The 26,030-nt window shown below is 33.8% G+C and overlaps 1 protein-coding gene across 2 annotated transcripts in view; it reads right to left on the reverse strand.

The window, feature by feature from the left end:
• The window catches only part of Wdr59 (WD repeat domain 59), a 67,122-nt gene that overhangs the window by 16,952 nt on the left and 24,140 nt on the right, over positions 1–26,030 (reverse strand). Inside the window, exons 14-17 of one of the 2 annotated variants that reach the window (XM_071592074.1) lie at positions 24,989–25,176; positions 22,454–22,774; positions 20,538–20,691; positions 5,092–5,121 (exon numbers count right to left, since the gene is read on the reverse strand). In XM_071592074.1, the coding sequence (XP_071448175.1) occupies positions 5,092–5,121; positions 20,538–20,691; positions 22,454–22,774; positions 24,989–25,176 (693 nt within the window). The remainder of the gene's footprint in view (positions 1–5,091; positions 5,122–20,537; positions 20,692–22,453; positions 22,775–24,988; positions 25,177–26,030) is intronic. The other variant, XM_071592075.1, reaches the window with a different exon arrangement.

A 26,030-nucleotide genomic window follows, 5' to 3' on the forward strand; every position in this document is an offset into this window, starting at 1 on the left:
ACCAAGCATGTTAAAAGAAAGAACATTTTAAAGCACTGACATGCTAACAGTTTAAGTGCTAGGGAATTGCAAGCATGATGAAGACTATTTATGCACAGATGCAATCAAAAGAGCGCATGATTTAATATGCAATATAAAAATGACCACTTGCTATCAAATCAAATTTATTTTTTCATCTCAAAGTTAACAGAAAGGTTTCCAGATGTCACTAATTTTCAAGTCTGTGCCTGGGGTATTCCTTACATTCAGTGTCCTTCCCTTCCCTAACCCCACTTTATTTCCCATGTTACAAGGTATCCCAGTTCCCCAACTCCTGCATTATACCAAATGCATCATCTGGGGAGCTCAAACCCTTCCATTTAATGCATATTTATATAACTATATAAGGTGTTCATCTTCAATCATGCCAATATTTGACCTAATTAACTGACCACTTCAAAAATATTTACTGCACAATGGGGATAATGCCTCACATTTAGAAACCAATTAAGAAAAAATGAATACAGCAGCATCTCATGCACATCTCAAGAATGTACATAAGAGGAAGAGATAGTGAGGGATCTTGAACGGGATACAACTTGCTTGGAATAAAGAAATGTTCCAGCTATGAAATGATTTCCTGGAACTCCCTTCATCAATTGCCAAAGAAAATGGATGGACATGAGAAGATGACAGGAAAGTTATACAGGACATATGCATAAGATAATAATGACCAGGTAGAGTTCAAGTTAATTTTTCTTTTTGTATTTTAAACATATTTTGTTTTTATTCCATTTTCCTTTTTCTCTGAGCTATGTGCTTATCTTTTAGAGTGAGCCCTATCACATCCTTTCCATTCAAATTAAAGCCCTTAGGAGTATACATTTTCTTATGTACCGTATTTTCCCATCGATAACGCGCACCTTATATGTAAGGCACACCCAGAACTTAGTAGTTATCATGAATTTGTTTAGATACTGCACGCCCAGGGATTCATAGTTATCTTGAACGTGTTTAGATGCCACGCATCTGAATTTACATACATATAAGCGCGTAAAAATTATATATAGTGTGTGTAAAAGTACGTCTATGTTTAGATTTTTTCAATTTTCATTACATAATGCGCATCGTCATTTTTTCAATTTTCTGAACACTTTTGCATAGATAATGCATGTGTTATCGATTGGAAAATACGGTAATTTCTTTCCTAATGTAAATATACAAGGGAAACCTCAAACTAATATTTTTGAGGAAATCATGGACAAGAATTGTAAATTAAGGGTTGTGGAATTCCCTTAGTTACATGTATAAAAGCATATTTTAATATATCCTACTGTTAAAAAATCAAAGGATAATATCAAAATAATTAACAGAAAAAATTATTTTCTTTACTCAAAACGGTCCATTAACTGTCAAAATATGATAATCATGATGCAGTAAATTTTTCTAAAAGTTCCACTTAAATCACAGCATTGGCATATGCTTACTTTTCACAGAATAACAATTATAAGCTCAATTATCAACAACTTCATTATTTTCTACTATGTGGAGCATTAATACTCAAGTAAGTCAAAACTTGACATGTCAAAGCAGTATTATCAAGAGCTGTCACGTAAAATAAAATGTAAAAGGAGAAGTGGTGTTTAACTTCACCCCTAGAATGTGAAATTCAAACATATGGATAGGAGGGCAAGTTCCTTTCCTCAAGTTATTTCCAGTTTCCGCAAAAAATGTTATGCCCAGAGAATGGCACAGCTTGGCTGAAGCTTAGGGCATGCGGGGTAACAAATCTGGGATCCCCAGTCTATATATGAATGCTCAACCTATTGGTCTACTACACTGCCAAAATTCTGTGTAGGAACCAAAAGTTTGTGGTACATATATACAAAAATGACTGACATGAAACCGATTTTGGATAGAAAAAGGATTCACTTAGTGCACTCATTAAAACAGTCGTTGCATGAAGTAGTAACAATGTTATCAACAAAAACAGTGCTTCTCTCTCTAAGCTGCAGATGCCTCAAAGTTTCCAAAAACTATAATGCACTTATGCCATTACTTTCATGTGTTACCTATTATTGTTGTTCTGCCTTTGAGTCACAAAAAAAAGTATTTTTTCCCATACCATTTGCAGATAGAAAAAATGAAACCCATGCTTCCAATTTTAAAAGTTATGGAATTAACAAATGCCAATACCACCCAGGATATATATATATATATATATATATATATATATATATATATATAAATAAGTTAGCAGTGCGAACTATGAAAATTAATCTGAAGGGCTTTAGTACCTTTTTAACCTTATTGTGATTTACCATGCTATTTTACGAAAACTATATTAGACTCAGGTCAAATGCCTTGCCACTAAATAAAGAAGGCATGGAATTCTGTAGCAGAAGCCTGAAGAGTGAATCGATAATTGATAAAATTTCAATTTACATAGAGTTGAGTGAAATGAACTCACTGAAAGATTGACTGACAGAATGGGAAAACACCTATTTTATCTTAACGCCATATTTTAAGATGAAGAGATAAGAACACAATGAGAAATAGCAATTCCAAGAAACTTTAGATTTTAATCATTTAATGCCATTACTTAATTAGGGCAAACATTCTAATTTTTTCTGAGGTCTGGGATTTCTCCAAAACATTAACTTCACAGCCGAAAGCATCAACTGGAATAAATAAATAATAGTGAAGAATTGATATTATCAGAGTACTCCATAAAAAGCGCCTTTCATAAGATTTTTGCAAAAAAAGTTACCTGTTCATAATTTAAAAAGTCACACATGCATTCCCTCATGTAGGTCTACAAAATACGACCACCATTACGCTCACAAGTAGTTATATAAGGACTTGTAATGAGAAATCCACCAATATTAACTTCACATGTCAATAGCCATAGAAAAGCCTTATATCAAGGATAAATTAAGGTATTAGGATTCTTGGCTATGGGCTGGACTTCAAGGTGAAACAAACGTGAACATGAGTTTTAAGGTGCTTTGATGACTGAGTTCATACTGAAGTTTCTATGCAGTGGAGAAAGATAATACTTGAAGAGGGGAATTTAGCATCCATTGCAAAATGACTGGATGGATAATAACAAATGGAAATTTCATATTCTGGACTGTTTAAGGTATGCTGCACCAGATTTGATCTCTAAGCATTACCTAATTTTTTTGTAAAATCTATAACCCTTAGGTAGCACAATGAATTGATTAAAATTAAATTAAGGAATGCTACCTTGAATAGCATCTACCTGCTCTCTGCATTAGAAAAGGGTCAACTAAGTGACCAATTATCTCTGATATTCATTTTATCTTTATTTGACAGATCCTCGGCCAAAATAGACAAACATACGGAGTAATTTAGGAAGGCCAACTAGCAATATTATTTTCACCTTTACACTTACCAAGCATGTGCCAAGTGAACCTAATTGTATATTTATCTATGACAGTGACCTCATTCTGCCAGATAAAATAATAGACATGAGGGAAAATATTTTCTCAGCATCAATTATTTAATTCGTGAAGGATTCTCGGGTCTTCCACCGGGTCAAGGGTTCCATATTGGCCGACGTTTCGATGCCCGACTCGTGCATCGTCTTCAGGGTTGATGGCTGCCATTCCGTATTTGGCCATCTTATATACCTGAGCTCCTGCCTCAGGTGACCTGTGATTGGCCCGTGGAGGGGGGACCTCCTGATTGGTCGCCGGGCAGTTGTGGTCTGTTCCTTCCTTTCTTTACTTGGTTTAGCACCGGTTTCCATGCATTGCTGAGGGAATAGCCGGAATCCCTATTGAAATTATGTCCTGCCATTTTAATTTCAATTGATTCTTTGACTATTCGTTCCCAGTAACCACCGGCGCGGGCAAGTACCTTCGTCTCATTGAAATCCCCCTCCGCGGGCCAATCACAGGTCACCTGAGGCGGGAGCTCAGGTATATAAGACGGCCAAATACGGAATGGCAGCCATCAACCCTGAAGACGATGCACGAGTCGGGCATCGAAACGTCGGCCAATATGGAACCCTTGACCCGGTGGAAGACCCGAGAATCCTTCACGAATCAAATACGCCGGGAAAGCACCAGATCTTACATCAATTATTTATATTAAAGCTGAAAGGTACAAAACTTCCTTCAAAATTAGACATGAGCGGAAAATTTAATACAAACATGGTTAACAGAATAAATGATATATTCAACTTGATTGAATAAGAAGAGGATTTTGTTTAAGTGAAGACACCAAGGAAAATACTATTTCTTGATGTGTTTCCCACAATCATATGGCATTTCTTTGGCTATACTCAATAATGAAAATATAAATTTGATTCTTTTTCGAGCATAAGAACCTTAACCAACATATAATTAACCTCCATTTCTAGAAAAAAAACCCTTCAAGGTTATATATGAAGCATCCAAATTATCAAAGCCAACCATTAGGCAATCTAAAAATACCCACTTTCATTCTTTTGCAAATTCTCTCTTAAGAGCACGCATTTGAGCAACATGTTTGCACTTCAAAGTTGATAGTATTCTTGAATTAAGTATTGGTTTCCTGCATAAATAATATCTTCAAACACATGCAAAAATGAAAATCCATCTATGAGTAAACATCTATGACTTACTGGTATTACATTTATTTATTAATAATTGAGGATTAAAAATATATATTTCAAATAACAAAAGGAAAATGCAAATAAATGACCCCAGGATTATTTAAAAAACAAGCCAGACATTAACAGGCCTCAAAAGTAACAAATTCCATTCCCCTTAACTTCTCCAAATCAAATGTTAATGTAAACCAAAAAAGTAAAAATAGGGATTAAGCGTAATGATTAAAGTTTGTAGGTATGGTAAATAATACAAACGTGCACACATGAAATCTCCTAGAAAATCATAAAAATAAATGTATTGAAGCGCCAAATTAAAATGGTCAAATATAAGCAACAAACCACACTGCAAAGGCATTTAATTCTCATCATGCATACATAGTCTTTAAGATGTTTCATTGTTAAGGAGACACTTTATTAGGAAAAATAAATCCTTTATCCTATAGTTACCCTAATGTTAGTCCAAAAGCACCCATCAGTGAATGATACATTACCTTGTGCCACCACTTCCCAGATGCAAGACGCTATAACAAAACAGATCGCATCAGAAAGAGTCTACTTTTAGCAATACAAGGGTGCTTTCAGATATATCAGATTCAGAAAATCTAAGCTCAATTCATCTACAGTATTTACTTTATGTAAGTCAAATTTGATAAAAAATGATGTAATCAGCAGCATAGGCTTCAATTGTAGGATAAAGGAAAAGAGACTTACGTATCATAATATAAAATTAAAATTGATACTACAAGATTGGCAATATCATACTTTAAAAACTTCATGGTGAGAATTATAAAATTTTAAATGGAATGCAGCAAAATTCCATGAATCATTTTAAGATCTACATCTGAGCTGCAAGCATAAATTGAGAATAACATGGCATTAAAACTGCATCTGAAGATCTAAATAGGTTTGAAATACAAAATATTTTTCAGTTGCATTTTTTTAAATAACATAAAACTAACTTTGCACTTATAGCATTCTTGTCTGAGATACATCAAAAGCATTTACACAGACCCATTCATTAATACAGGCATCACTTCATATTGGACAAGGATATATAGTAAACCAGTGAAAGCCACCAGTTATTTAGACATCATGAGAGATTGAAAATTGTATGAAATTCGGGTATATATTTCTTCTACATCTAAGTTCCACTAAGTGCATTATCTAAGGTTGGTGCTTGAATCCTGGGATTGGCAATCCTAGAAAAAACATTTTCTGTTCTAAAAAGATATCAATTCTGTTATCCATGGGAAATATCTATAGGTGATTACCTGAATTGAAGAATGTGATAAAAAATTTAATGGCCCTGGAAATCGAGCAAATACAATACATTGTTTTACTCTGTTCCCAAAATCACATTTACTACTTCCTAGTTATATATTAATTTTCCCTGTCCTCACTGAATCAACAAATGGCCACAATAAGGAAATGCTAGGTGTAGACAGTAGATACATCCTTATGTAAATTTAAAATGTTTTCAGTACAAAGTATCTATCCCTGATAAAAAACAATAGATAAAAAACCCACTTTAGAAAAATGCAGGGGTGTATTCTTAATGAAACTTTGACCATGAAATATGCATATAGTTATTGCAACCCCAGTATAGAGTTTATTTAGTCATACTATTTGCTATAAGGAACTGGCAACTAGAGCTGTATTAGCAGAGTATTGAGCAACCACAGTTTCATTCAGAATATCAACCTTTGTTAAGAAATTTAAAAATTCTGGGGCTATTCACAAATATTAATCAGAAAATACTACTAACAAGAAAGGTAACATAAATGAAAAATCCTTGTCCCTTCCTCTTCATGCTAACAATCATTTATTTTTTGTGCCAAGCTGACCCTAAAATCTATTCATTCCCAAAAGGAGAGAGTTGTGGAGATACTGTAGTGATAATATGAACAACATTTTTTGCATTAACTTATACTCCATTTAGTTTAACTCCAAAGTAAAATTAATAATTTTTAAACCATAATAGTAGCAACAGACAACCTCAAGGGTGGTATTACAGTGTATACGTAAATCAAATATACATACTACATAATTGCATTTCACATACTACATAATATTCTGACAAAATCGTTATTAACAACAAGGTAACACATGTTTTAATAATATTTTGATAATATAAGAATTAAAAATGCAAATAAAAATTTGAAAACTTATCATTGTATATTTCGAGTACTGAAGTCAAAAACATTTTCTAAAAAGTGTTATCTTCCAACAGCTCTCACAAAATGTCTTATATAACGCAGAGAATATTGCATTGAAACTGATGGAAAAGGGAGTGGAATATGTAAAAATTAAATAATTAACATATACAGAGCATCATATAACATTGTGAAACTCATAGCACTCTAAAAATGTTAAAATAAAAGACTTCTTTCCATCATTAGTTAATTAACAACCTTAAAACTAATAATTAATTATAATGCAATCTCTATTTTCAAGGATCAGCCTGATGCTCCAAACTTAATAAACTATTGCAATTTAAAGTTCTATTCCACAACCAAAATTATAAAGTGGCTTATAGGATCTATAAGTTGATACCAGAACATAAACACAACTTGCATTAAATACAATTAGAAATGCGATCCAATGGGTACTGGGCAAAGCTTAATTGCATATTATGTGATTTTTAAGAAATATCAAAACAATATGTTATTTCATTTTCCTTCTTCACAAAAATGTAGGACACACCTAGAGAAATTCAGTAATTTTTACACAGTTATGGAACTTATTTTGTTCAATGGAGACCATGGACTTAATGTGCTGTACTGGATTTTGTATTCTAACAGAAAAACTATGAAGTTATTTGTACCTAGATGGTTAATTGCATAAGGAATTTCAAGGTTCATTCTTACCACTACAGACTGATATTAAGGACATATTAAATACTGCATGAAAATATTTTCTTTGTTATGATTTTATATATGCTTACCAAAACATAGCCAAACTTAAAAAGTTAAGTGATGAAGAGAAAATTATGTAATTTGCTTTTATACTATTGTAACTTTCTTGTAAAATTTACCTTATTTAAGGTGGTGAAAATCACAATATAATCTCTACCACAGTCCAAGCATATGCAATTGACCCAGCATTACCGGCAGCCAAAAATTAAATGAACAGTGTGTAACATGCGAAGTGTATGTGCCACTTATTAGCTAATTATATTATCCAACTTAATCTTGATTGGATAGCAATGCGACACGCCTGAGCTTTAAGTTTAAAAAAAGATCAAATTTCAGCTTTCCCAAAGACACAGGAAATCTCCCACCACAACAAGACCACACTTTAAGCAGAGGCAGAACAGTAGATGAACTTCTGAGTAGTATTATTTAATGGCAAAGTAAACCCCCATGAAGATCATGCATGCAAAAAATTCTTTGAGATGAATATAAAATTATGCCCCTGCAAGCAACATGTTACAAAATGTTCATATAAAACACATTTATAATAACTATATAAACATGAAAAAAATATTATGGGTCTTTCTATTACATGCCAATGAGGGTTTACTGTCATTCATGTTTAAACACCAGAGGATTGTCGAATTTTTTTCTGTAGTAACAAAACTTAAATATAACAAACATGGATGCATATTGAATTACTTGCTAAGAGCACCATATAACAATGATTACATGGTTCAAACTTAGTATTGCTATTGGAAATTTTCTGAGCATTAAGCGTTTATAATAATACTGCCATGAAATTATCGAATTTAACGGCATCTGTAATATCAAATACTATCGCAAATGGATTGAGTAAAAAAGTTTATAGGTTACACAAAACGTTTTATACAGTAAAACCAGTTTCTTTACATTGGTTATATCTTTAGGTATATTTCAAAGAAACTGCAGGATATGCCATGATGGTAATTTTTAAGTCATTCCCTAAGGTACATTACAATGCAAAAATTTCTAAGTGTTAAAAATAATTCACTCTGACCAGGATTCCAGTCAAAAAAAATGATTTTTACACTTTAAAATTGTTGCACTCAGGTATAATTTTTTCTGTATCTGTACACGTGTAAAACAAGGGGGGAGGAAGCAGGAAGGGTAAGCATGAAAAATATTGGGTGAGGAACACTAGAGAGAAGGGAAAGTTTGTTTTTCCCACAAAATGTCAGCCTTTCATTCCCTTTCAAACAGACATTTGTTCTTCCCATTATGAGAAGTAAATTTGAAATGGGAATTAAAAACTACAAGATGCATCCCTTCAAACAATGTATACAACTAAAATAAATTGAGATATTAAACAAAAAATGACACTCCACCATAGCTCTGAGACCTGCATACATAGTTGAGGTAGCGGAGATATTGACGGTGGTACAAACTAGCATGCCTCAAGGATATATAAAAGATAATAATCCGAGAATTTCCAAAAAGTTAACTTGATATCGCACTTTTGAATGGGAAACATTTGAGATTCCTGTTTAGCAAACAAAAGATTAAGTCAGTAAAATGGCATTCATAAACCAAATTATTATTTATGAGACCCTTTGAACATACAAAGAGCAAATGGGGAGACCTTTACAATACAGGCAGAAAATGCATGCGTTGCTGCACACAGGACATATTTAATCAGATTTATTTAATCTAATCATATTTCAAAAAGCATCACACATTTTAAAAATAGTTAAAGAAGATTAAACCAGCGACTTCATCCCAGTAATTCTCCTTGATGAAAGGAAAGGTCTTAGAATGGACACACTAAGCATTGGAGCATTTGGAAATTAATAAGAGAAACACAGAAAAACATCATTTTCAGCTTTCATGCTCCATTCTCCATGTTTCTATTACTCATACCTCTTCTATACCTTCTTAATGACCACTATTCCTCCCACTAACTCCAGGCCCTTTTGAAGCCTAAATCTCTTCTCACAAATGGACTCTTCCAAATCCAAATTCCTTCTACTGGATGCCCAATTTCTCGAGACTGCTCTACCGCCCATTTCCCTGAATGCCATCCTCCACCACCATATTCTTTCCATTCTCTTCCCCACCCCTGGGAACCCATGTCAAATCACCTTTACACCAATCTCCCATTGCACCCACTTCCTCCTTGAGTTTTGCACCTATACATAGTGCATACCTCTAAGTCCTGAAGAGAAATTTGTAACTAAAGATATCACCTACATATTGTAACTGGTTGTACCATATAACATTTGTGTGAAAATACTGTTTCTCTGACTTTAAGAAGTTGAGCCAGAAACCACTGAAGCCTCATTGATATTTAAGGTACGATGGTGGTCACTTTTTGAACAGTCAAACTGATACAGACCAGCTCAAAAGAGATGTAATTTCAATAAGTCCATGGTTCCATCCTTAGAGTCCAATGCCAATAGAAATTTGTAATTTAACACCTACACAGGTGACTTTCCCTAGTAAAATCACAACTTTGGGTAGTACTAAGGAGAGAATAGACTCTTATCTTCAGATAAATTTCTCTGATTCCCTCTCTTAAACTTCTCCACTTTCTCTAAATGTTATTTCTACCACATTATCTTAATCATATTGATTTTTCAACTAAGTTTATTATTTCATTTCTTGTACATTCTTCTCCCCATCTCTGGGTTAATGTTCTTCAATTTCCTCCTCCTTTCCATCCTTTTAATCATCTCTCCCCCCACACTTCTTAATTTTCTTTATGCTCTCCATTCCTACTGTTTCCTACCCCATTTGTAATTCCTCCGACCTTTATTTACTTCTTTCTTGACTTCCCATTCCTTTATCCACCTAACTTATAACTTTTCTATTATTCTTCCTTTTTACACTCTTTAAAGCAGCAAAATTTGACTATAACATTCTCTTACTGCTCCTAATCCTTTTGTCTTAAGAATACATTTCATAGCAATCAATTAACAATTCAAAATTATGTATAATGGTCTCCTTAAATCTACATCCAACATGCTATACCTCATCAACCCTATATTCACTACTCTTCTTCCAGTTTCCTTTTCAACACAACTATTACTCCCCCACTATAAATTACCATTTAAATATCTTACTCTAGTAATCCCCTTTCTTTCCAGCTAACCTCACAAAAACCTAACATATCTAGGCTTCCTTCCCGTATTTCTCTGTTGAATTATCCAAATTCCCTCTCTTAGACATCATACTGGTCTTCCATGTCTCTACCCTAACAATTGAAATCCACAATTGAGATATCTTTTCAACTACTGTCAGCTAACTTGGGTAAGAATTTTCTGCGATGACAACCACATAGACCTAGCTTCTTTTATACAGTCCACATTAATTCACTATCATTTGTAACCACACAATTTCATGAGAAGAATAAATTATGTTGTTTCCAACTGTCTTTTCAGCAGTGTTTCTTATGATAAAGGAAAAAGTCATCATCAACTTATTCAATGAAACTGACATAACAGAATCAAGTGCATAAAACACTCAAGAATTCTGAAGGGATTAAATATTGTTTCAGTGATTTAAAAAACAGCATAATGAAGTAAAACCTTTCTTAGAATCTATAACCATCAAGAAAGCCAAATACTGTCTTTCCTGACCCATAAGATGCATTTTTTCTCCAAAATTAGCCTAGATCTTATGGGCTTTGAGTACACAGGTATAACTTTGAACTAAAAGAGCTAGCTGATTCACTGGAAAAATACTACCTATGTATCAAGTATTTTTTCTCGCATCAGGCATAGAAAATGGTTTCCTTTAATATAAATTTTGATAGTATCACAGTTTTAAGTCAGTAGTAACCAACAGAGTTTTAAATTTCATCCTAGTGCTTCTTAAAAAATTCCCAAATAAATTGCAAATTAATGCAATGTAGTCATTAAATTTAATCTTGCATGCGGTACTCCAGCAAACCTTAATAAACATTGGGCTAACAGAGATGTTAACTCAGACACCAAGTAAATTGATAATATCTTTCCTGATTAACTACGAGTCTACAGCCATTCATCCTTAAGTAGTATGAGAGAGTCCTAAATGTACAGAAATTGTTTACCTTTAATACAAATTTTAACAATATCAGAATGATAACAGAAACTAATTGTTACATTAAAAGTTAAAATGATAATAACCTTATGGGATCTTAAGAGAGAAGATTGTCATACAATATTGCATTTAAACTTTAATTCTGGAATTATGCTTCTGAGCACAAAAACAAGGCAGCTGAAAGGCATTATGGCCCAGTGAAGACAGTGCTTTCTTAATATGCTATAAGATCATTTACATGTCGCTGCAAATTTTTTAATGTAAAAATTAAATTTTCTTTGTATTCTGTATTAATAGCAAAATACTTTGATCTTTTCCTCCAGACCACCACGAAAGACAGAATTTCTATCGTATTATGTGAATTAATACCACACGTAACAGTTTAGATCACTAGTTTAACATTCTCATAGTAGTGTTCAAAAAACAAACAATACACGAACCCAAAATATATGCATGGTTGACAAAAAATTTTAAAGATTTTTTTAATTAAGGCATGGTTCGTTCCCCTTATTATAACACATTTTGAAACGTTATGATTGAATGAAAAATTGAAATGTTACAAGCCTGTGTTTCTAGTTTTCTGCATGAGTTCATTAGCTCAACAGAATGTTTGCATACCAATAAAAAATTCCATAAATATTTTCATTATCACCATCTTAGCAAAGGTAGATAAGTGTGTCAGTTTGCAAAGGAAATGCAATCACAAATATAAATGACACATCTTCCATGCCATAACCCATATTCATAAGTATATATAGTGAAGAAAAAGTAAAACTTTTAGCCTTTGTAATAATTTGACAATAGCAACCTGTTCCAAGACATTTTGCAAAATCTCTAGTTATTGCAAAATCTATGGTATCAAACTAGCGGATTCACTGATCTCAAAATCAACAAAATAAAATTCATTACATAGTATTGAAAAATGTATAACATACATATCCTTTGAAAATTATGAAAGGTTATAAATTATTAATAATAGTTTCCTCCCTATTATTCTTAAACCTATCACATAAAATACCCACGGCAATTGTTTTATGCCAAACATCATAGAAATTAGCTAGTAATATGTTATAAAGTTGCCATTGATAATAAAGAGAACTCAATACTTATGAGATTATATTTAGTGTTATCAAATTCCAACTGCATTTGAATGAGTAGATGAATGGGATTGTTTTTTCTTTCAAAATTTAAAAGTTCTGGAAGGAATTCTGACATGTGGTTATAATCAAATATGACATTGGCCAATCTAAGTTTAAGTTTGTTTCAATAATACAAGGAAAGCAACAAATACCTACAGTGAGCAAATAAGAGTTTTGCAATGATCATTTGTAAAAATCTTTCTGTAAAGTCCCCAAAAAGGGACTAATGCCAACAATTACGTCCCCATCACACAAATGAGACCATGAAGAAGAGTCATGGATTTGGTATTACGGAAATGCGACAGATATTGAAACTAATTCGGAGATTGATGATGCCTCTTGATAAGGTACCATAGATGCAGTTAAAGCTCGCAATCATTAATGTGATCTCAATTATTTAATAATTTGCCTAAATTACCAGTAACATGAGTACTGAGTGGCAGATAAAAAGAAGACATTATCAAGGCAAATGATCCTCAATCATGGTTTTTTTTTCTTCAAAAAATGAAACCATTAAGATTAACCACTGTTGCCAGCTAACTATAAGGATTTGCAAAAATATTAGAAGCTATTATGTTTCTCATAAATAAAGAATAAAAGGCTAGTGTATCAACTGCTTATTCACCAAAATTAAACATTAATTAATTGAAATTCGTAGTATCCAGCAAAACTTTATGGAATTAACACAGCATATTGAAATGATATAAACAACTTTGTAATCCCACACACACACTTTATTTAGAACACTAAAACCTAGGTAATGTTCTAAATGAAGTGCTTGAAATTAGAAAATTACTTGTTTCATTTCAATATAAATTAATAGCATGGTATACATAATAGACTCCTATTTTTCTAAAGAGTTGTGGAAGCACTGCTAGGGGTACACACAATGTCACTAACTGATTCCTGAGTCTAGATCATCAAAACTAAACAGAACCATAGTCTAGCAAGTCCATGAGCCTAGACAATAGGTAGGTACACCTATTTTGTAGCTTTGAATATGTTAATACAAAGATTGACAAATCAAACCTTTGTTAAATAATGAATTTTACAGCAAAAAATGCATTTTTTAAACTGACCCTTGCTGACTGAAAAAAACACTGATGATCATACAACACATGTATTTCAACACATTTTCATTTGTTAGTAAATGCTGCTAAACTCTTTGTACAAGGCAAGTACTCTTGAAGGTCTTAATATTGAAATCTGTAAGTGCATACAACCCTCTAGCAGAATAACACTCTATTTGATGGATACCAAAGTAGAACTTCTTCAAAGTAAGAGTTGGCCATTATTATGTAAATTACACCTGAAATTAGTAGGAGGCTAGGAGATGATTAAAGACTGTAAAAGGTAATGATGTTGCACTCACTTTAATTTAGTACCATGTTTCTTTTCTCAATAGATATCTCAAAATTTTGCATTCACACTATATTTGAGAGCATATTCTAAAGAATGCAGTCTGCATATAGGCATACATCCAATTAAAAATGTTACATATTAAATAAATTGGGCATTCATGTTATAAAATAACACTAAAGAGACAAACCAAAAAAGTATCTAAGAAGAAAAGTCAAAATGGACCAATCTAAAATTATAACTTCAGGGAGAGACAAGCTACATCTATCTGGCCCTTAGTATCAGTAAATGCATCTGTTAATAAATGCAATAGTTTGAATGATTTTTGAACTGATATTTAGATACTACAGAGTGCAGATACACTGAAAGTAGATAAGTGAAGAAAAGTGGAAATAGTTGTACAATCCCAAAAACTTACTTTGAAAGTAGGGACTTATAAATGTATTTTTCTTAGTAGCTAGAAGTATCTTTTGTTTACCTACAGATGAAAATATTTCATTAATGACAAAAAAATATATTAACAAGCTACAGCAACTATCAGCTGATAACATGTCATTAGTGACAATTCTGCATATGCAAGAATGCTATCCAATAATTTTCTAGCCCGCTTAGAGACATGATGCAATCTGTTAGAGTTTGCACATATAACTCTTGCCCAATCCTGAAAAAAATATTTTCACCTCACATCACTTCAATAAAGCAGCTTTTTATCTGTTATTATTTAATTTTGAACCAGTTTCTGGTTGTACAATTATTAAATACATTAACTTTTGAAGACAATTTTGCTATGCATAAGAATGAAAGCAAAGATAAATGGCACCAACCACTGAGAAGAAGCCCAACTCGGCACTCCAACTGCTCTCTAAAATTTTCACAGCACCAACCATGATATTTTTAAATGCACTAAACCCACCAAACTCTTAGTCACAGAAGTGGACTGGACTTCATGACAATTTGAGCCTACAGTTAATGCCAATGCTAAGGGAGATTTCCATCAAATTAAATTAAATAAATTCCATTAAATTTCCATTAATCCATTAAACTGCATGGTAGTTTAATGAATTAATGGAAATGATCAAATCTAAAATGCTTGGCATAAAAAAACGTAATTCAATCATTAAATATTTATTTTGGTAAAACCAACAAGAAATAAATACATGAAGTGAATCTGACGGTTAAAAACTGGTCAAGTTGTTTATATCTATCATGTGCATAAATTTTATTGTCTTTTGACGGCCAATAAAGGGGTTTTCCAAGCAATGGAATGAATCTTCCAAACAGACCATAGTAATGATGATTTTTAATAAAGATTTCAGCTGACCAATAAGTATACATTTTTACTGCACACGCAAGACCAAGAGGAAGAGAAAACGAAATTAAGGGTGAAGAGAGCGGAACAGAAAATGAGCAAAGCTGTGCATGTGTCACAGCTAGAGTGATGTTTTAATGACTCATTTTCGGATCTCAGTAGTTTGTTGATGAGGGAGTTTTCCCCTAAGACAAAAAATTGCAAATACTCTTCTCTTTGGCCTTCAGTATTGGCGAAGTGTTTAAACTGAAAAGGTAATGGAGTACACAGAGTAGTGTGGTAACATATGCAATCGTGCAACTGTGAAAATTCACTGTGTGGCAAATAATAAGCCTAATATGCTTATTTTGCAGGCAGAAGAAAAAAAATGTATGCACATTATAGATATGACCAGCTTCACCAGTTTTTAACCCTATCAAATTCACTTCATGGATTTATTTCTCGTTGTTTTTACAAAACTAAATATTTAATGGTTGAATTTGGTTTTAACAAGCCAAACATTTTAGATTTGACCAGTTCTATCACAGAAAAAAAGACTACTTTGCACCAATTCATAAAAATATATTCACTAAGTAATGTTTCTCCTTGAACCAATACCATTCGGACAAAGTAGCAATCTTCCACTCAAAGCTACACCTTCTCATCAAAATTTCCTTTCTCTTTAGTTTACATACAGAGGATTTAATTTTTAAATTAGCTCAATATCATTGAAATTATTGCTTTTTGCAATGCTCACTAGGGAAATATCTACAACATTGAGGAAAAGCCAAAATACATTCCAACAAACTTTCTAGAATTCTTCCACATGACACTTTCAATTGGAGAAATTATTTTTTGTAGAAGATTTATTTTATGAGCTTCGTAGATTACTTCCATAGGAAAATTTTAACATATTCTACAACAAAGCATTGGCTATTGATAAATTTCATTTCTTTAAACTTAAGAATAAGTCTACTATGAAAATATGGGGTGTATTGGCTAAAATGTGACTCTGTTGGTTATAATGGTTCATGCGTCAGCCAGACTACAAGACATTTATTGAATTTTCTGAACAAGTAAAATATTTTCAAAATCTCGGCATTAGGCCTGGTTACATATTAAACCCAATCATTAGTTAACTATCATTAAATCCAATCATTAACTTAATTGGAGATTGCCCACCAATCCAATTTTATAAACAAATAAGATTGCTTATTAGTGAATGTGGACACTTACTGTCAATTATTGAGCTGTTTAATGGTCAGATTTGAATAAATTGAGTAGCTTCAGGCGTGATGTGGTGGAAGTCGAACATAATGAATAACTGATCGTAGCACTTTTCCACTTGATAAAAATATTTTTATTTACGACCGGGTTTCGGTAGTAGTAGTAGTAGTTTTGAGGGGAGGCGACCGACAGCTAAGGTCATATGCGCCATAGGGGATGGACAGGAAAGGATGAAGGGTGGAGAGAAACCCGGCGTCGGCATTAGCCTACTCTTTACGAAAGGCGCCAAGGGGTCCGCGGCTTAACGTCCCATCCGACGGACGGCGTACTCACTCAAAGTGCCCTCCACAAAGCACCTCAAGTAGGGATCGAGATACCTCTGAAAAATATTCAACACCGCCGGGATTTGAACCCGCGCCCTCAGGGTGGGAAGCCAGTTCGTTAGCCCCCGCACCATCTCGATCCCCCCGGGTTTCGGTGTATCATCATCAGGTGATATATTACATCATTACATCACCTGATGATGATGTAATACATCGAAACCTGGTCGTAAATAAAAATATTTTTATCAAGTGGAAAAGTGCTACGATCAGTTATTTGTCAGATTTGAACTTAACTGGTAGTAATTAAACTGAGTTTTGTCCTTAACCAGGGATTATAGTTAACTTTCAATGTAACAAGACATCATAAAATCTCTTTAATGTAAACTCCTAGTGTAAACACTCAGTTGAAGAGAATCAGTACAGTGATTATAGTGTCCTTTTTAAACTTTTGTGACAAAGGCACTACCTCAACCATCATGGTCAGTCCCTCCTCTCACATTTGACCTGTGAAATATAACCCTCCTCCTTACTCAAGTCCTCTAATCACGAACCTTCTTTCTGGGACTGTATATGTTAGGATGTTCTAGGATCAAATTATTATGGATATTAACAAGATAGTGTGACGTGAAGAAATTTTTTTGTGGAATATCATCTATTTTTCAACTATCTACCATGTTTATTTCTACTTTCCTTCTTTGTTTCCCATAGCTTCCACATTAAAAATTATAAAAGGCAATTACCTTTATGCTGTTTGAGTTAGGACCAAAGTAGATTTTAAAAGATTTTACGTGACATTCAAATTCAACTTATGAAGAGGAATTTTTTTCACAACACGAAAAAACATTATCAACCTAACCTACTAAAACAGTAAAATATAGAATATTTAATGGGGTAATTACATATCATTAACTTTTATATTGTTACCACCAATTATTATGTGCACATTAGCGGGGTCCTAAAAATAAGTTTTTCCCAAAATGTTCAAATATCTTTAAGCAATTATGCCATTTATGACCATCCAGGGAAAAGTACCTCTGATTTTATTGGAACAGTTTTAGAGGTTAGTAAGCCCGCTCTTTTTCCAGTCAACAATAAAGTCAAGAAATAAACTCAAATCTAATTTGAGCACTTCACTTAGAGAGCACTTCTAGAGCACTGGAGAGAAAATGGTAAATCTAACCCATCCATTCAAAAGAACGGACAAAATACACGAAAAATAATTATTTAGAAGTTTGCCAAAAATTACCTGCATTCCCTAAATATTCTTTGAAAAATTCAAATACTTTTCCTGAGCTCAATTATGATCAAAAACCTGAAAAAATCAGAATGTTTTGGGCATAAAAATGTATGTTTATGAATTTTTTTAGATTTTTTAAAGCAAAGGATCGATCAGGAAATTTTTTTTCGTGAAAACACATTTTTTGCGATAGGAGACCCCTGGGGCCGCCTAGGGATCGTAAAATTTGGCTAAAGGGGTTTCTAAATATTTACTTTTGAGCACCCAATCCCAAATAAGAATCCAGCCAAGTGCAGATTTTACCATCTTATCCCGCTATAGCCTTTGTGGGTTTTAGCTATTTATCTCATCCCTTCTCAATTTCAAGTATTCCTATACTCAGCCATCATGATGTGAATCAAATGTTGTTGCCTATGAGCATATTATGAACCAAACAATAATAATGAATAACTTTCTAAAATTGAGTTTAGGTAACTGAGTAGCATTGATGCAACTTTTTACTATTTATTCCTTAAATTAGTCACTTTATGTAAATTTTTAAAGCACACCCTGAGGGACAATAGAATGAAGTGCTCTGGCAAAAACTGAGTTTCCTGCACATCTTAGTTAAAAGTGCATGGAGTGATATCTACCTTTTATTTAAAAAATCCAGAGGTCATTTTCCCTTTGATGATTACCAAATAGTGGGATGGCCAGATGACATTTCCAATTTTTGGGTTAAGACCACTCAACTTTATAGATGATTGATATGAAATAATATACTAGTCTAATCACAACCTGCGAGTCTCTTGCATTTGGCATATCCCTCAATTGATTTAATTATGTGCCATGGTATTACTCGTAGTTTCAGAAACATCTTCATGTATTGTCTAGTAAGATTTAAAACCCTATTGTTAAAGAAGAAACAAATATATCCAAAGCAATAGAGTAAAATCTTTCAAAAATACATGACTTCGCCAAGTAAAAGACGCTCTGAACAGCTCATTGATCACAATAATGATCCTTGACTTATCACAGAGCATCTAAACTTAAAGGAATAGATATTGAAGACATAAGATGCATTGAAATATGATTTAGGGCCTTTACTTTCAAAGTATTTCCTTCAAATATCTAATGAGGTTCTGGGTTGATTGATTGGAAGACAAAGCTTAAAAATGTTGACCACCAATAGTTTTTATGCACCCAAAAGAATGGGATATTGCTAATTCAGCAATCAGAAAGGATTGTGAGAAAGAAGATTGCAGAAAGAACAATAATAGCATTACTTACACTTTGTACTGAAACTGATATAAAAATTATCTTAATGAACTATTTTATCAAAAATTTGTACTACGGCTACTCATGACTGCAGGCATAGAAAACATATGATAGTTTTTTCTCAAAAAAGTCTCGCTATAATCGTTTTTCATGCTTGGATATCCACTTAAGGCATTAAAACGGCAAAATTGACCTATTTTTAGCTCTTTATCTTCTCAGGGGCTAATTAATAAAAAGAGAAATATGAAAATTCTTATACACCTTAATGATTATATTTTGACAGTTTTCGTAAAAACTGCATATCAATGGCAGTGCATCAAGTATGCAACCATTTTCATTTTCAAACAGTTATTAATTTTGACCAGAATGCTAATTTATAACAGTCATTCGAAATAAAAAAAAGGTTAGCATACAGAATCTCCAACAATCACATACTTTTCAACCAGTCAAGAAACTTTTCCTGGATTTACAGGTAATGTGTGATGTGATGACTATTAAAAGCATTTCTTAGCTTTTTATTTTTTAACATTACCAAAACTTAAGTTTAACTACCTTCTTTTACCTACAATATAAAAAATCTGTTAATATATGTCTACTGTAAAACCCTGAATGAGGAAAAATAATTTTACACAAAAAAATAGATAATAAATATTATTGGGGTGAAAAAATAAATAATGAAGGCATCATGATTTATCAAGAATTCATCACATAATTTACTATGATTATACTGTGTATCATATGTACCACTCTACATTACTATTGCATTGCTGTCCTAGAAGCATTTTGAACTTAAATGTTATGTACATATATTCACATGAGTTGATAATCTCCTGACTTATACTTTGGGTCAACAATAAATAATGTGTTCTTGCATTTATTAATTTTAGAATAATCTTGGATAACAATGGAAATTGTAGAATTAAAAAGAATTATTTTGAAAGTGGATAATTAGGAGTCATGGGCAAGGTATCACATAAAAGATATCACTTGAGATATTTAGCACTAAAATTATTGGATGATTCCAATAGAAAACCCAATTTATCTCTCTTGATAATTAAAGAGATTTTTCAAAGAATAGCACTGTCCCACTAATCCAAAAAATAAAATAATTGAAATTATATAAAATTAATACTTACACTAATGGTGATGGACTTGTTGCTGCTAATACCTGAGCTAACTCCATAGCTCTTTTTCTTCTCACCGACAGGCTGCAGCTCATTTTGATTTCCAAAGGCACAACACAGCATGGCTGCAGTTTGTAGGTCATATTGACTAGCATAGTATGAAATCCTGGAAAACAAAATGATATCATCATTGCAGAACCCAAGGAATATTAGATATCCAGATAACTCTTATAGCACCCATACATTCTATCATGCTTTATGGGACTTACAGGGACAACTACAATTACGAGGGTCATCCGGAAAGTAGTACCCGTTCGTGCCGCATGAAGTGCTGACGACGCGAGTAGCCGCTGGACGAGGTCAGATAGCTTCAGTGGCTTGTCTGCCTTCTCTGAGCCAAGTTGCGTGACGCTAGCATTGCCTGTGTTGTTTCTGTGATTGTTTACAATGTTTAAAAAAATTGAGAACGCCGCCAGTTGTGAAGTGAGGGCAGTGATTAAATTCCTCAATGCAAGAAACGTTCGCCCATGTGATATTCATCGCCAATTAAAGGAGGTGTATGGAGACAATGTAATGGACGAGTCGTCTGTTCGGCGGTGGTGTCGCAACTTCAACATGGGGAGGGGGAACACACACGACGATGAGCGTTCGGAGAGACCGTCTGTCATTACAGACCAACTGGTGAGCTCAGTTGACGAATTCGTGAGGAACGATCGGCGCGTCACAATTGATGACATCTGTGAGCATTTTCCCAATGTTTCTCGAACAATTGTTCATGAAATTGTTAAACACCATCTGCATTATGCAAAAATTTGTGCAAGATGGGTCCCTCGTGTATCTCAATGAGCTGGCGGCGAAGGACTATGCAGCAGGAATACAGAAACTTGTCACACGTTATGACAAATGCCTTAATTTGCTTGGAGATTATGTTGAGAAGTAGTTTAAAGTATCCTCTTTCAAATAAAATTTTTTATGTTTGTTAATATTTACTTTTGTGTCTTTATTTCACGAACGGGTACTACTTTCCGGATGACCCTCGTACATTAATCAGAAATCTTACAGTGTGTTCATTACCAATATAACCTCTCAGATTTAATGACCATCTGTTCTAGATCCGAATTATACCACCCAATCAGCACAAGTGGAAAGGGGGAGCCTTCGGGTGTGAAAATTGAACTCCAAGGGGGAGGCGAAGTAAATTTGAGAATTTGATATCAAGCTTGGTATCCACAGATACCAAGAATAGGACAGCAATGCTAATTAGCCAGCTATTCCTAAAGACAAGCCAGGTGAAGGGAAAAAGGGATGTCATAAAGGGTGGGAATGAGATTTGGCAAAGAAATTTTAAAGGGCAGTCAGCCGATGTTGTCACCTCAGGGCTGAAGGCTTCCAGGATGAGAAGGATTCCAGTATAGGAGATTGGGTTAAACCAGCAAATTCATAGAAAGGAATAAGCTGAATAAAAATTAACATGCCATAAATATTACTTTTTTCATTCTTCTAAAAAAAAAAAAGATGCGCCCTATAAAGGATGGGCAACCTACTTCAACACTTTATTCAATGAAAGACAAAAATTAAATATATTTTGTAGAAAGCTAATTTTTACTGAGTTACCACATCTAAGGGTGAAAGACCCATGGGCACAAGGGTTTCTGCCAAAAAAAGAGAGCATTTTGTTTACAAAATTACACTTGGGAAAACATTTTCTCAATGCATTTTCTAGCATTACATTTAAGTAGATAACTTGTAAAGTATATTATGATGAATTTTAGATCTCAATTTTATATTTATAAGAAATATGAACTTTTTTCATATATCACAAATTTCCACAGAATAATTTTTCCAAGCACAAGAGTTCTTTCCTTATGTCATGAACCTAGGGGCATGCATATTGAATAATTTAATATTTAATAGAAAACTGAACTTACATCGACTCTATAAAAGGCCTTCCAAGTGGATGGTGAGACCATGGTATATCCTCTTCTGAATCAGTCAAATCTTCTTCCAGAGGATTTCTCTGTTCCTCATCATCTTCCAGTAACCCACCAGCTATGCCCATCCAATTTCCAGCACTAAGGGCTCGAGACATTGTTCCCAGTAAAGGATGACTAGACTGATTTCGATGAGCCAAAAAGCAGCTGGCCGAAAGACTAGCCAAGGTCCACACCTGCACCAAGTCTTTGCGTCCCACCGATGCAGCAACATTAGCATTGGTTATGCACATACCAGGTACATCCTTTGGGTCAAAGCTAAAATTTGAGAACAATCGCAAAGCACCAACTTTTATCAAACATTCTTATAATTTACAGCAGAATACTTTTAATAATAACAATAAACAAAAACCCAGTGAAGGTCCAAGTAAAGAAATTATAAAAAATTAAAATATAGCATTTCGAAATGCAGGTTGATATGCTATTTCACTCTACATGACATTTTCAATAAACAATCTAAAATATCTCGGATCCAAATCTTTTATGGAGGATCCACATCCATCATTACCAGACCATGTCAAATCTGTCTTGCAACTTAGTAACAATCTGCCAAATATTGAATAAAGGTGCAAACAAATATAAAGTGGTATTACTACACACTTTCTGATGGTGTAATATGCCTCACCCAAAAACCATTTGCCAGCAATGATATTAAAGGTTGAAATATTCATTTAGAAATTATTGTTGACTGTGAATTTTCCTCTGTGCATGCCCTTATGCAGCATTACCATGCTATCTGAAACCAACAATGTGAAAAAGACAGACTGAAAAGAGATGCTATCCACCTTGGACCATCACAGAAAATGGAATGAAGCCATAGCAGTGTGCATGGCCATGCTCAGCACTAGGGAAAAGCAGTGGCTCATTCAGATGAACCCCATGGCTCCCAGATTCTTCAGTCCTCCCAAGATACATAAGCCTGATATACCTGTAAGACCTATTGTGTCTAGTGCGTGCAGCCACAATCAACTGCTCGCTAATAAATTGAACTCCTTATTTCCCCAATACTCTTTTCAAGATTTTGTCCCTGAATTGAGAGTAAAAAATTCAGTAGAGCTCGCAAGGGCTCTGTCAAGTGAAATTCTATCACAAATATGTGTATCTTGGTGTCTTTTGATGTAGTGAATTAATTCACCAGTGTCCCTAAAGCCACGGCCATACTTCTAGCCAAAATTGCCCAGGTGAAAGCCAAAGTACCTTCTACCATGATCGTGGCATTGTGCCACCTAAAGTGTGTATGAACCAAAACTATTTCCAATTCAACAAGATGAAGGGCTCTCCATGGGATACCCCCATCTCCTCTACTTGCAGATATACATGTGGACAATTTAAGAATGAATATTTACTTCCAAGAATCCACTAGTGAAAAATGTCTTCTGTTGGTAACGATACATAGATGACGTTTTCTGCATATGGACAGGTTGATCAAGACAATTGGAAAACTTTGTAATTTTTTGGAACTATACAGACAAAAACATCAAAATCACAACTGAAGTGGAGCCTGAAGGTGCCTTAAATTATTTAGATTTAATGATTCAAAATTTAAACCGGAAACTTGAATTTTCAATCTTCAGAAAATCTTGTTATGCGGACCAAATGATACACCACAATTCACGACACTGCATCTCTCATAAGCTATCTGTGATACATTGCATGCTACACAGGGTATGTATGACCCCAATGTCCAACTACAATAGAACAAGTGTTGCGCACAATTAAACAAGTCGCATCCCAACAACGGGTATTCAGAGGACCATGTCACTAAAATGTACCGGAAAAAACTGAACCATATCACAGACAAAATGATTTATAAGCAAAAAGTGAATGATGATAATAGGAAATGGAGCATAATCCCATATCTTGGCAAAATATCATTAAAAGCAGTCAAACTCTGGCTTAAAGATAAAATTAAAGCAGTCGTTACTATAGGAGGACCCTATGTACTTCACTAGGAAACGATAAAGGGAAAATCAGTGAAGGAAAACACAGCGGAGTATATAAGCTCCAATGTGGTGATGGAAATTCAAACTATATCAGGAAAAGAGTACAGAATTTTCAAACAAAAGTCAAGGAACGTGAGCCATGATTCGCGAACAACCATTCTACCTCCAACTTTGCCAAATACCTCATAGATCATAAACACATCAGTGATTTCAAACCAATCACCTTACATAGGGAAAAGAATGGCCCAATACTTGAGGCACTTGAACTCCTAGAAATCCTTATAGGTCAAACATCTCCACATGAAAACATATTAAACCAGCTATTTTCCTTTTTTTGTTCACCCCTGCTTAATGTGTTCTCTTCAATATCCTAAACATTATCATTACAATGTTCCTTATCAGGTTTTGCTCAGCATATCAACAAACCAAAACATTTGAAACTCATTCTCTGTAAAACTATCTTATTTCCAAAATTTGATTCATGCAACTCAAAAGTAGTAATAATATGGCATAAATTAAGAGTACTCACATATACTGTTCTCCCAGTTCCTTGTGCAAATATAAAAGTTTGGAAGCATCATAAATAGTGACTAGAGCCCATCCTCGAGCACTTCCTCTCTCCCCCCCACTCTTTGCATCCCCTCTTTCCTTATTCCCATATGCTTTATGGCGCATGGACTGACCAGTCTTGAGACTCTTCCCACCAGATTTCTGCATCTGAAATAATAACCATTCACCTTGTGTCAAAATCAAACCAGTTCTACCTTAATGGTTTAGCCTAGGCATTCAACTTCACCTCAACTGCCACCTTTAATCATTGTATAATGTATTTTTGTTCAGACAAAAATGAGCCAACTAGGTTAATTATTAAGACTGGAAAAACTGTAATGCCATTTTTTAAGTACAAATAGGTGATATTTAAAATCAGGGTAGCCATGGATACTTGATTCATAAGTCCCAGTCATTTTATACTTTTCCAAACCAAACATACAAATTTGTGGCAAATGCAATATATTCTAGGGTTAAGAATAAGCCTTTATTATATCCATTATTGCATTAGGAAAATATGCCATAGTTGTACCAGTCAACCATGAATTACAAATTCAAAACTTCGCGAAAAGTTTCCATCATTTTGCGAATTCATTAAATACTTTTAGTGATTAAACAGTCTAGCTAAGTGTTTCCTTAATAAATAACAAATACATACTAAGATGTACTTTCAACTGTTTCTAAGACCCAGTGGCCTAGCTGCAGTCTGTGCCACCAGGAACAGTCCCAGAGTTTACCCTCTGTACAGTTCCCAGGTATAATAATAAAAAATAAATCTTTCAAGGGAACACAATTGCATAAGGCTCAGAAACTTTTTAAATAGTAGAATAGATCTTTCCACCTATACAATATTTAAAAAAGTTACCAGAGTAACAACTAAATAAACTATTAAAAATGATAAATAAAAAATAAAAGAGCATGATCATTATTTCAGATAGATGAATGTCGTCGAATGGAAATACATAATGTAACGTGGATGCTAAATTATGGTAATAATGTCATTTTACTCCAGTTGTTTTTAC

This window comes from Hetaerina americana, unplaced genomic scaffold (assembly GCF_022747635.1).
Source record: "Hetaerina americana unplaced genomic scaffold, ioHetAmer1.1.p SCAF_5, whole genome shotgun sequence".
In the NCBI taxonomy this organism is placed as follows: Eukaryota; Metazoa; Arthropoda; class Insecta; order Odonata; family Calopterygidae; genus Hetaerina; species Hetaerina americana.